Source organism: Notothenia coriiceps, unplaced genomic scaffold, assembly GCF_000735185.1.
Source record: "Notothenia coriiceps isolate Sejong01 unplaced genomic scaffold, NC01 NC01_scaffold00031140, whole genome shotgun sequence".
NCBI lineage: Eukaryota > Metazoa > Chordata > Actinopteri > Perciformes > Nototheniidae > Notothenia > Notothenia coriiceps.
This window is the reverse complement of record NW_011363841.1, coordinates 89,732-103,116: the sequence shown is the minus strand read 5'-3', so window position 1 is coordinate 103,116 and position 13,385 is coordinate 89,732. Positions and strand designations below refer to the sequence as shown.

The 13,385-nt window shown below is 42.5% G+C and overlaps 1 protein-coding gene across 1 annotated transcript in view; it reads left to right on the top strand.

Moving 5' to 3' along the window:
• The window catches only part of LOC104959838 (CAP-Gly domain-containing linker protein 4-like), a 29,974-nt gene extending 18,231 nt beyond the window's left edge, over positions 1-11,743 (top strand). The window contains exons 6-11 of the mRNA XM_010787749.1: positions 3,742-3,936; positions 4,082-4,216; positions 5,886-6,009; positions 8,938-8,996; positions 9,139-9,217; positions 9,522-11,743. Of these exons, the coding sequence (XP_010786051.1) occupies positions 3,742-3,936; positions 4,082-4,216; positions 5,886-6,009; positions 8,938-8,996; positions 9,139-9,217; positions 9,522-9,894 (965 nt within the window). The 3' untranslated portion in view covers positions 9,895-11,743. The remainder of the gene's footprint in view (positions 1-3,741; positions 3,937-4,081; positions 4,217-5,885; positions 6,010-8,937; positions 8,997-9,138; positions 9,218-9,521) is intronic.
• Positions 11,744-13,385: the final 1,642 nt, after the last annotated feature.

Here is a 13,385-nt window from a genome sequence, read left to right as displayed (position 1 = left end):
AGGTGTGTGCAAGCGTTTTATGTGTGGCGAGCAATGCATGCGAGGGCGTGTGCCGGCACCTCCATACTAGTCAGGAACCAGACTCATTTACGGCCTAACACTTTTCGGAGCCTTTGTCAGCTATTTCCAGCCCAAACTCTGAGAGCCACCTGTGTGTTAGCGGCCCCTGGACAGGCATACAGCTTGCCAGTGTGTATCTACAGATTGGCTGTGTCATTGTGCACGGGTCTCGTCTGGCTAACCAGCAGAGACTGGCCGCAGAATGCCACGCTGGCCCCTATTAGAGGGTCTCAACTGTGGCTCAGGCCTCAAAGGGCGCTGGAAACATAGACAACGCTCACAAAGCCCCCTCTTCTGATTCATAAAGCCTCAGTGTGGGCTGCAGTCTGTCACTTGAAGCGAATGTCAGTGTGTGGACGGGATAGATAGAGCCAGGAGGTCCCTGCGAGCTAAAGGTCAAGTGACAAGAAATGTTTGGTATTCTGAGTCGAAATGTAGTCTTTGGAGTTCAAAGGATCCGCACAGCTCTGCCTCTTGAGGGAAGCCATTCCCAGCTCTCTCTAAATGTGAACCGAAATGGCAATCAATAAATACCAGGCTGATTTGAGATTTTTTAAACACCTTTTCAAAGTGAAGTATAAGGTTTAAACTTAGGTGAGATGTTAATGTGTTAAGAGTAATGTGGGACAGTTAATGTGGTAGATTAATGTAGGAATTAAATCAGCGTTAATTTTTCCTTAAATATTTTTAGATGTATAGTTGTTGATGTTATTTCCTGTTAGAACAGAGTCCGAAAGGCTTTATGTTGCTGCTATAAATTAGGTAAGAACATAATTATGTTTACTTGTGCAAGAATTGTTATTTCTCAAACTGTGCTGTTTGAGTGTACCAAGACTCCCTTTGAAGTTTCTTTTTTGTTCCCTGTCATCGGGGCTTGTGTGTGGGTGTAACTGCTTGTATCAGCATTTATGAGTATTTTTATTGTGTGTTCGGGGAAAAGAGCGTCTCAGGCAATTTCTTTCAGTAATTCTTGTTCCTTCGCTACTTGACAATGTCATGCTGTCCAGCATTTGCATGTATTCACTCTCCTTCTTGTGTTATCTTTTCAGTCTAGCCTTGTTTATGTTTCTTCCTGTAACCCTCCACTGTGTCTTCCTAGTTTCCTCATTTGTGATTCTCTTTATTTCTCCAAACTTTATCAACTTGTCTCTCTGGATATAGTATTTACATTAAAAGCAAATCTATGTTCATAATAACTAACACATACAGCAACTGACTATCGAAGTTATTCTGACAGATTCATAAAAGTCCCGTTTCAGATAGTTTCAACTGATAAACAAAAGATAAAAAACAAGCCTTATCAATTGTCATTATCAAACAGTATTTAATGTTATGTTACTATGTCATCTTGCATCTGAGTACTTTACTACTACGATGAATATAGATCTCTGTGATGAAAAGTAGTCACCGTGTCTGTCTTGTTTGTTTATGTGAGTTGGGTGGAAAGGTTTATCTCCATCTAGTAAAAAAAACCTTGAAAATGAAAAAGGTTCACCGTGTCGGACGTGTCCCAATCGGGGCCCAGAGGGAGATGCCTCAGGGACAAACACAGGTACTGCAGGTCCAGCTGAGTGCGCTTCATTGTACTGCCTATCATAGAACGGGCTGTGGGCACGACATTGCATTGTTTAATGTCTCATTTTAATATGTTAAAACTATGGAAATTGTTCAAATCTAAGTAGCATATTTGAAACATCACCTGTCTCTGATAATCAGTGCACCTTAATACTTGAATCCCATCCCATTCACTATCAATCTATCATCAGAGGGTAGTTGAACAGATACATCACGTTCTTTTGAATAGCACACTATTCAATAAATACAACTGATACTTTGTATATATTACTGCTTAAAAACAAATATCTGAATTTCAGATACCTTCTTCAACCTAAAAATGCAATATGCATTTGTATGTGGTTTAATCTACAATGATCACAAGTCCAGTGATCACTTTAACACTCATTGAACCTATGGCCTGTGAAGGTCTGTGAAAGTTAAAAGCTTAACCATGTCCTGACTCTAAATGGCTTCTTAAGAATGAACTTGGGCGTGCCCCTCGTCCATCTCGCCCCCGCATGTTGGGAGGGGATTAGCATGTTAGCATGTAATTGTCCCTCCATAACAGGACAAGCAACTGTATTATATTGAGCCCTCTTGTGCTGCCATAGAATGATGTCCTTCAGTTGCTTGGTTTTCTGAAGAAGTGCAGTTGTAACCGTCTGGATCTGAGTGCTGTAGGGACTGTCACATTCACATTATTAAAAAGGAGAAATGAACAACAGGCCGAGATTCATTATTTCAATGGAATTACTAAAGTTCCTGAGGTAACCATGAATGGATGGTGGCGTGTGGCGCTGTGGATTAGTGCGTTGGTGTTGGGATCAGGGGGTCACAGGTTAAAGCCCCACTGCAGTCAGCATGTCGTTGTGTCCCTGAGACACTTCACCCCAAATTGCTCCTGTGGGGATTGTCCACAGTATTGAGTAAGTTGCTTTGGATAAAAGCGTCTAACATGTGATGTAATGTAATGATGGGTTCAGTATTAAGATGGGAGGCACCCAGTTTGTGCCGTGTGACTGTAGAGGGTAGAAAGTATAACAATGTTCACGAGTAGAATACATTTACAGAAATAGGTCTTATCTTTACTATTACATTTATTATTATTACATTGCATTTAAGCTGACAACTTTTTATCCAAAGCGACTTACAATAAGTGCGTTTTCGGACCAACACAAATACAAACTTGAAGAAAACAGGAATCAATATACAGTACATCAGATTACATTATTATTATTACATTGCATTTAGCTGACACTTTTATCCAAAGCGACTTACAATAAGTGCGTTCGACCAACAAAATACAAACTTGAAGAAAACAGAATCATATAAGTACATCAGGTTTCATAGAGCTAAAACATTTCAAGTGCTACTCAACTGCGGAAGATGTGTAAGCTTTCTGCTGTCCTGATTTCAATGGGGAGCTCATTCCACCATTTTGGAGCCAGGATAGCAAACCAACGTGTTTTAGCTGATGGGAACTTGGGTCCCCCTCGCAGTGCGGGTGCAGCGAGCCGTTGATGCTGATGCAGAGCGGAGTGCACGCGCTGGGGTGTATGGTTTAACCATGTCCTGGATGTAGGAAGGGCCAGATCCATTCACAGCATCTAACTTTGAAATGTGTATTCAGTCCCTTTTTGGTAGGGTTCTTTCTTTGAAGGGGGCCTATTATGCTTTTCGGAATCTACCCTTACCTCTAGTGAGTTATAAAGGTTTTTGTGCATGTAAATGTTCTGCAAAGGCGCCTCCATTGGACTCCTTTGTTTATTTCCAGGACATACAGTAGTAACATTACGTTCTTCTATTGGCTAGTGCTCCCATTGATTGTACATGATAGCCTAAGGGCCTGGACTTCTCTATGCGGTTGACCTATCACAACAGAGCCGGCCAGCTAACCAATCAGAGCAGACTTGACTCTGGTTTCAGACAGAGGGTGAAAAGAGGTGCTGCAGCACAGGCAGTATGAGAAAAATGAAGAGCTTTTTGAACATTAAAGCATGGAGACATGTCACAGCAGAGACACTACATACTGATATGAACCTGCAAATGAGCATAGTAGGGCCCCTTTAAGTAATTCCTTCCCTATATGTCTTGTTGCTTATTCCTCTGTCATGTTCACCACAGGCGTTCTCTCCCGCTCTCTCTCCTCTTCATCCTCTTCCCTGGATTCTCGGCATGGACCAGGGGCCCGCCCTCGTCCCCTGCCAAGGCAGCGTCTTCCTGCCAGGCAGCGGAGGGAGAGAGCTTCTCTCAGTCCGAGGGCCACGCCCTCACCTGCGATCCACTCTTCTCCTGACAACACTGCACTGTCTCCTGCAGGTCTGTCTTATTATATATTACATACTCACTTTAATAAAGATCTCTATTATTCATTTTTTTCTGATCATTATACAGACACAAATGAATCGTATTGAGGCAGTTATTGATCACAGGAGTGAAACACTTTTTTTTGTCCCTCTCCCAGGTCTTCGAAGTAGAACCCCCTCGGCTAGTGGCTCAGTGTTTGGGGGCCCCGAGGTGCGCCTGGGGGAGAGGGTGCTGGTGGTCGGTCAGAGAACTGGTGTAGTGCAGTTCTACGGGAAAACCAACTTTGCTCCAGGTAAGTTGTTAAAAATGCTGTTCTCCCTGCAAAGATCTGACAGTTGGAATCTTTGAAAAGTTAATATCATGACACTCTTTGAGTAGATGCTTTGCAGCCTTGCTTTTTGGTGTAATCTGGAGGACACTTTAATAACTTGCCTTTTGGACTAAGAGGTTGTTCGGCCTCATTTTCATAAAAAACAACATAATGATCATTTTAATTGTTATGAACTGCATTTATTTGATATGTGAATATATGAAAATGCATATTGGGTGTTCTGTGAAGTCTAATTTGCAAGGTCATGGTATCTCATGGCCAATTTGGTTGTTAAGGATTATGGCAAACGGCGCAAGGTTAAACACATTATTTTATCATTAACAGCAAGAACTGCTGCTGAATCAATAGCCTTCCCATTGAATTGTTATACATTTGACTATTTATCATATTTGAGCTCTGTTTACTAGCATAACGTAAATGTATGTTTAATGTTAGAATGATAGGGTTCAATAACGTACATGTGAGGTTTCTCTGGAAAGGTTCAGCCCTGTCAGTGTTGTGTGTTGTGTTGTGCTTGGAGCTTATGTGAATAAACTCCTTCAAGCTATTTCATTTTGTAAAGCATCCAAATGTCTAAAATAATTAATATCCCTTTTGATAAATCATGTCTGTCTTTTTTACTGTCATTTTCAGGACAGAGCTTAAGAATCAGGATGACTTTCTACTCTTACTTTCTTTTCCCTTTGTACATCCTGAAATGTCTAATTGGGCAGTGAACTGATGAGCTGGTAGTTTGGACCATATTATTCTGACCACTGCACAGCTTACTTTGCTGCCATTATAAGGTTGAACAAATAGTCTTTATGTATTTAAAGGGTTGAGCTCAATCTTTTCTCTATTTGTAGCATCTAAATGTCACAATGGATCTGTGCAGTAACATTTTGTGGAAGGTTTTTATTTAGAGAGATATATTTAACAAAAGTTGTACTCTTCTGTTCCTACATGCATGAGCTGCATCTCAAACTCCTAAGTCACTGCAGTGGCAAACCTCCAGTTACACAGACGACACTTGTAAAAATAAGATATGAGAAAACTGCTGCAGAACAAAAGTCTTTGGAACTCGCTCAGAAAGCTGCTCACAATGCTCATTAACATGTAGGCAATGGTTCTGCCCAGGCACCATTCATGTATGAATAAGTGCTAACACATCTCACAGCACTGAGGATCATGTTGGAGGGGATTTCCGTTCATACTTTGATAACAGGGCAATGCTAGCAGTGCCCTGTTATCTCAGCCTCCGTGCATTGAACACTGCTTCTTTATTCCAAAAGCTGCTCTTCCCACTAAATCCACTTTTTATATTTGGTCTATTCCCTTATGTAGCACTACATCAATGATGGAACCGCCTTTAGTAACTATATTTTCAGTCAACAGCTGTTTGCTATTCTGTTTACAACTTTTTTGCATTATCCAGCACATATAACCGTCTGGCTAATGTTTATACATTTGCTTTTTACAGAAACATGAAATTACTTCTGTGTTTTCCCTCCCGCCTGAAATGCCTCCATTGGACTGCTTTGTTGACTTCTTAGCATCATTTAACTTTGAGGCGCATCTTTCCTCTCTGTTCCTGTGATTATCTGTTGATGTTCCCTTGACAGTTTTTCTGACTTCCACTCTGTCTGTGCAGGGCTCTGGCTGGGCATTGAGCTGGATAAGCCCAGTGGTAAGAACGATGGGTCGGTGGGGGGGGTGAGGTACTTCAGCTGTCCTTCCAAACATGGCGTCTTTGCTCCCCCTTCTCGCGTCCAAAGGTGAGTGCAGGCTCTCTAAGGTACCTTATATTTTGTACTAATGATCACTTTAGTTTTTGCCAGGGGTCACCAAATCACATTTGTCGGTTCAGAGCAGATTTTGGAGGAATTTGACAATGTAGCACGACAAACCCTGAGGTAGTGTTTCATTGCCCTCATCAATACATCTGAGGACGTTAATGAGCTCCTTTGACAGTGTCATTTGTGCGAGTGTTGACATATTCCATTGTTTGCCCTCTGTGTGGCACACAGTCCTGTGGACTTAAAGGGAGTCCGAGTTGTCAAACGTGAGACCCGGGGCCCTCACCCTGCACAACTCCTCACTTTAATGTGGCACCTAGTTCTGAGCCTGGCACCATTATCCCTGCCTTTTCAATATGCATTATGGTTAAGAATATTTGCTTAGCATTTCTCAATTTTATATTTTCCAGGTATGGAATACATAAGAGATTTCCTTGCAATGTCGCTGCATTTAACTTTATTCACATTTCTATTGATTCAACTGTCCCATTGTGGGATATTTTACATCACATGCAAGACAAAGCACAGATCCTGGTTTGGTTGCACTTTAGGTTCTAATAACACCGCGGCGAACCGTGTCTATCACAACTGGACCTTCTGTAGACACACACGCCCCCCCCCCCACCGTTATAATGTCCGTTAATAATAATGACGGTTCGCCACTGTAATAACAATATAACAGTATTTGACTATATGAGGCAATATTTAGCTTACATTTGGTGTCTACTGCTTACTGTTGAGAGAGACGATATGTGATCAAAGTGACTGAATTCAAGGATTTGTATATTTCTTGGATTTTAAAAGTTAATTTTTGATTATTATTTTTTTAACCCAATTATTCTAAGATTAGATTGACCTCTACTTGTAAGATGTTTGGAAAGATGAAGATAAGATGACTTGATGACATGATTTGGTTTTAAAAAAGAACTGTAATAATAGTTTGTTTGATTTTGCACATAGGGAGACGTTTTGCAGTTTCCATAGAAATTCCTCAGTCGCACATTGTGAAGAGATAAGCTGGATTTAATGACAGTGTCAGTGCCAGAACGTAGGCTGGATCTAGTGTTGATACAGAATCAATTCCTGCTTCTGTGTATGTGAATATTGGGCTGTCGATTGATTTAAAAAAATAACAAGGCTGCTTGGGCAATATTGGAGCGGTATAATGGATATGTAAAACAGCCAATTAAATAACTCTTCAGTTGGCACTTTGCCTATGTTCCTTTCCTATTGATCACACTGAGATGTTGGCCACCATTAGCTGCTGTCAGCTGGACTGGTTGTGTTTGAAATACAGAGGAACAAAAGCCAACACAAAGCATCTCAGTAAGGAAGACTGAACGGCTTCTGAAACTCTTGTGGGGCCATGAACATTATTTTCCCAAAAGATATTCCCTTACTTGGTTTTTGGATGTCGGGGCAGAGAACAGAGAAGCATGCTTCACATTTCTATTGGTACCCCGTCTACATGTTTTATAAAGAACCATCTTGAGGTTTTGGTTAAAACAAATCAGAACTCACTTAACAGCATAAAGGTGCTCTTCAACCTCAATAGCTAAATAAAATCCTCTATTGATGGAGTTTTATTTTTATCTCTGTTACATACTGCTTAGTGATGCATTTAAAAAAAAAAAAAACATGAAGTCCTTTAACCTCTGACACTGAGCCTCGTCGGGCCCTCAGGCCACATCTTTTAGCATTGCATGAAAGTTTGAGTTGTTTCTCTAGTGCCAAATATCCTTTCAATCTTTCATCCAAAAATCGTATGAAAGGATCTTTTAGGTTTGCCAACTTCTTAACATAACCTACATTTAGACGGTGGTGTTTCTTCACATGCAGTAGACAGTCAAATCTTCTCTTTTGACTCATAGTTCTTTATTACATCTGCATCTTCTGTGATGCAAACTTAGGAACCCCTACCACATGGCGGCACCCATGTTGACCTGCTCAATTAGTGCACGCACAGAGGCAAAGGCCTTAATAACAGATGGGAGTGCCAAGGTAGCTACTTATGGAGATCGTTTAATCCTCGGGATATGGAGCCCGTCGTCTCGCATGCAGATTCACGAACCACCACGTTATCCACTGCCAGACATTGTTTTGTATTAGCGTCACACTCTCTGCAGGAGGATAAAGGCGGGTCCCCTTCTTATTGGCTGGCACATTAACAGCAGCCTGCCCCAGGGTATAATGTGTGTCAGAAATGAACTGAAAGCTCTACAGTTTGAGAAGCTGTTGACATCTTCAATCCTGATGAACAGTTTTAAAGGGGAGAGGGGTCATTCAGATTGGAGGGGTTGCTGGGCGAATGAACACATTCCACCTTTATACCCAGCTATAATTAGTCTCTTCACCTTGCTCTTCTGCATGTACTTTGTCTCGATGCAGATGCACCGTGAAAAGGAGAGCTCCTCTTCCTATCTCTTTATTGCTCCGCTTTTTTTTTCTCACCATAAAAGTTCCTTCTGGAAAGACTTGCCTGTGCCGTCCCCTACACACGTCCTTCTCCTCACTTCCTTTTGTTCTAATTAACCCCGGGGCAGATATTGTGCCTCTAATGGAGAACTCCCATCCTCTCCATTCAGCAACTTGTTTCTCCTTCTCTTTTTTCCTCAGATATCACAACCCAGGAAAACAAGCAGCTTTTCGTATGCCCCCCCACCTATTTCAAAAAACAAACAAGGAAGCACCTTTTTTTTATTCATGCCACGCTTTGGCAGTGTCCCTTTGAATGGCTTTCAGAACTCCCCGCTACTATAATAAAGAGGGGGGGCAGTCAGCTTGTTCATTTTTAAACTCACTTACAGATTTGTGGTGGCAGTAAACAATGGGTATTCCAAACATTTTGCTCCTCAACCTAATTGTGACTAAATGTTCAGAGACACATCACTCTCCCTCTCTCCTCAGGATCCATGGATCTGTTGACTGCCTGTCGGAACTCTCCTCCTCGCGCCATCCTTTCAGCGGTGAGACTTCTACCTTTTATAGCAAGCGTCTACTGAAATGTATTTGAAATGTCATGGCAATTATTATGCTGTGAGTGCCCGTGAAGCTGCTCTAATGCAGGAATGTGTGTGGGAGTACTTGACTCTTGTGATTGCCTTGCAGGGACGATCCGTCGCACTTTCAGCACATCATCGGCCATCGCTGCCTCCAAGGAGACGAGCCGGAGGAGTCCTGTCACCAGGTGTGGCTCTTTTCTGCACAGCCCTCTCTTTCCACCCTCATCTTCATCGCAGGCAGCGGCAGAATCAATACCGATAAGACGCAGCGGTATTAGTCGGCAAAGGTTCCTCTTTTAAATGGCCAATAGATGATTGTGGTTAGAACGAGAGAGAGCCATTGAAGATCAATCATTCAGACATCAAGCTGCCATCCATCTCACACTTACCTTAAGATATCCTATCACACTGACTGCATACCTTTACTCATAAATCTTTTTTGCTGTATTTTTTCCTCTGCTGCCAAAATTCATCTTAAAAACCAACAAGAAATCGCTCTAACCCTCACCGCCGGCGCTGGAGTTCACTGAGTGGGGCTGTTCCCGGGAGCGCACCAGGTTCCGCACCCCCGCTGGGCTCCGCCGCCCCGCCTGCCTCTGGGCAGGTCTGCCTCCACGTGGGCATGCAGGTCCTGCTCACCAGTGCCAACGACATGGCCTCCATCCGCTACCTGGGCCCCGCGGACTTCGCCCCGGGGCTCTGGCTGGGCCTGGAGCTGCGCAGCCCCAAGGGGAAGAACGACGGCTCTGTGGGGGGGCGGAGCTACTTCAGCTGCCGGCCCGGGCACGGGGTGCTGGTCCGGCCCAGCCGTGTCACCTACAGGGGCCTCAACGGGGCCCGCCTGGTGGACCAAGACAGCTAAGGACTGTGGGAAGGGGTTGGAGGGACATTTAAAGAAGTTTTGTCTTTCTTTTTATGATCTTCTATTCAATGCAAAAAATATAGGTTTAAGCGTCTTTAATATGCATTACATATAAATTGCTTATTTCTCATTTACTTAGTTATTCCTTTATATTACTTTACATTACTTTACATTACAGGTCACTTAGACACTTTTATCCAAAGTGACTGACACAGGAGCAGTCTGGGGGAAGTGGACACAACATGCTGACTCCAGTGGGACTCGGACGTTCTCTCCACTGATCCAAGATCAGATCCCACTGAGCCACAGCCTCTTTCAGAGGAGTTGTAAGTTACAGCAATAAAACTACCTATTAAGAGTTCAATGTAAAAATACTCAATTCAATTTGGACAAAAATATGAGGTAAAGAAAGCACTTTATGAAATGAACTATACATTCTTATTAGAATTAGTCAGGGCAGGATACTAGGGGGGGGGGGAGTCTGAATAAGACATACAACACTGCACTACTTTGAATCTGTTTGCACTGAGAAAGAATATCAATGACAGATCAGAATGAGATTAGGCGGATGGTATGGATGTGCACACATGAAAAAGTGTTTCTAATACCCAAAGCTAATTTTGATCACATGCAGGAGAGATTTTATCAGATCATTTAGATAATGGTAATGTAGCTTACTCTCCAACAAAGTGTGCATGTGTCTGTGATTATGTGCGCATCTGTGTGTGCATGTGTGTATTCATTCAGAGCACTTTGAAACAAGAGAGATGATTAATGCCTGCAGATAATTGATGGAAGTTGAGTCAAATCTGGATTTTCTAGTTTATGAATCAATGTGAATGAAACGGGATTTAATTCAGACGCGACCTCCAGCAGAATAAATCTGCTTTAACAGAAGTCATGTCCTCCCACGTACAACAGTTTTTGCTACAGTAGGGCTGCGGTAGGCAGGAGTCTTTGCCCTCAATTGGGAGAAAAACAATCCATAATAACCTTTCAGCATATTATTATCCTTAGGTCTGATACCAGAAAGCCGGAAAATCTTAAAGGGAGAGTTGCTATTCAAGCATTGGGGACAACTGTATTTGCTACAAATGAACCGGGAAAAAGAAGACTGACGTACCAACAAGGGGGGGGGGAGAATGTGTTTAAGCCCTGACAGCTTTTTACTACAGTATGATATCTTCCATATGTTGAAGACCCCACTTCAGAGCAGGGGTATACATGTTTTTTACGGTTGATTAAAGCAGCTCGACAGAGGATATACGCAATCATCTTGTTTGAAGGATCGCGCTGGCTGTCGGAGCCTCTCTGCAGAGAGCAAGCCATCGATTGGGCATGTGGAAAACAGGCCCACTGTTCAGCAAAACACTCATGTGCCACCCAATTAAAGCTCAGGCCCCAACAAGAGGAGCAGAATCTCCAATGGCCTTCATTGATCCGTCTGCAGAGCCTGGTGGAGGCAGTGCTGGTCAGAGATCAGACAGATGAAATGCATTTCTGAGATGCGATTGAGATATTTCAACCCCACAGAAAGCTAATTTGCATAAATGCCATCCCTGTGATCACTACTGTGGCATTTGTAAGAGTTTCAAATCTCAGCTTCAGAAAAGCTCGCATATCTTTGGTGTATCCCGATTGTATTACAGCATGAGTACTTTCAGATTCCACTGGTGTGTATGACGGTGTTTTGGCGCTGTGTTCCTGTGGGTAATGGATTGTTGTTTTTCATAAAATTCCTGATATTTGACTCTGAAGTGTGTGAGGGGGATTTGGTCTGATGCATTTTTCATGTTGTGGAAAATAACAGTATTTGTAAAAAATAAAATATAAGACTATTCTAATTTGACTTCTTATCTCTGTGACTATTTGTTCTCTGGCTCTGGGCCTTTTATCGAGTGTGGTTGTGCTAATGAAAAAGAGATTTTTCTCTACTTCCTTGGACTGTTCATAAAGTGCAGAGGAGTGTTGCCTTCAGGGAATGAAAATGAAATCGTACAAGCACTTTGTAATGGTTACACGTCTGTTACCATCTGATTCCACCGGGGCTCGTCTCAGCCAAAGCACAAACAGCCTGCTGCCGAGTACCATTGTTCGCTTTCCGCCAACCCGGCACACACAGTCAAGCTTCAGTGTGGGTGACACTATTATGCCATGATTGTGGAATAAGTAGATGTTTGAATGGTTGCTTTTAAATAGTTTTCTTTGCCTATTGTTCTTTTTGTAGTCCAAACAGGAGAAAGGAAACCAAGGGAAGCAGTGATTGTCCAAACGTCTGACCAAGAGATTTATTCAAAGGTGAGATTAAATGAAATGGTAATATCTGGAATAAAAGTAACCATGTTCAAGTAGACCACTTATCATACTATAACTCAGTGGTTTGCCAGCACTTGGAGACAATTTGTTCAACTTGAGATTGTAAAAAGAGCCACTGAGAATAAAAACCCTTTTATATATAACGACTGCAAAGCTTGGTTTGCCATGGAGAATAAACTGTATTTGTCCTTAATAGGTTCAAAAGGGGAGGGGGAGGAGGAGGCGGGGGAGTTGCCACAATGATGTCAGATTGCTTATTTAAATTACAACTTTCCAACTTTTAAATAGTATTCACGTCATAATAATTGCGATTGGATAGTTCTCCTGAAGGCTCAGATACATCCTTCTTGGCACTAATACAGAAGTGTCTGAAAACTAAATAACCATGTGTTGCTGGAGGAGCCCAGAGTCTGTCTCTGCATACTAAGAGCAGTGTCTCCAGTCTGTCGGGCTCCACCAAAGCTGGACCTTGTCACTGGTTCTGTCATTTCCATTGGCCGGCTGTCAACATGCAGGGGGAGACGAGAGTCCTGTTCGGTAACCTCAGGACTGCATCCCTCTTTTTTCTTCTGGATGTCATGTTACCACCGTGCACATCTTCGTGTTATGTGTTTGAATTGGGGGTCAGCACCTCAAAGTCTGGGTTAGGCACCAATGAGTGAGTATAAAATATATAGATTTCATTCTGGACACGTCTCCCTGAGGCTTCTGGAGAGCTGCTGTGAAGCTCAATGTGGGCCGCTCCAGCCTTCTCCATCTTGGCAGTGCAAATTCTAAATGGGCCAATAGGTGAAGAGTGGTGGAGCTGAGGCGGGCTAAGGTGATGCAGCAGAGCACATGGCTAGCTTGTTAATACCTGAGACAGTATTAACCTGTTAAAATGGTGCCATGCCCTTAATTAAGTATACATTTAATCCTTAATATAATTCAAAGGGATGATTTGTATAAAAAGTCACAACTGTGCAGTTGTCATGAACAAATAAATTGGCTATCAAGACTAAAACGGTTTTACCAGGCTTTACATTTTTTTAATTTTACACAGGAAGTGAGCCGCATGTTGACATGAGGGTCTCCCCAGGGAGTGAGCCGCATGTTGAAGCAATCTTAGTGGCCAAACGGTCGCACTACAGCTTCCCTGTCGATTTGGACGTCATTGGGCCCAAAAATACTTTTTC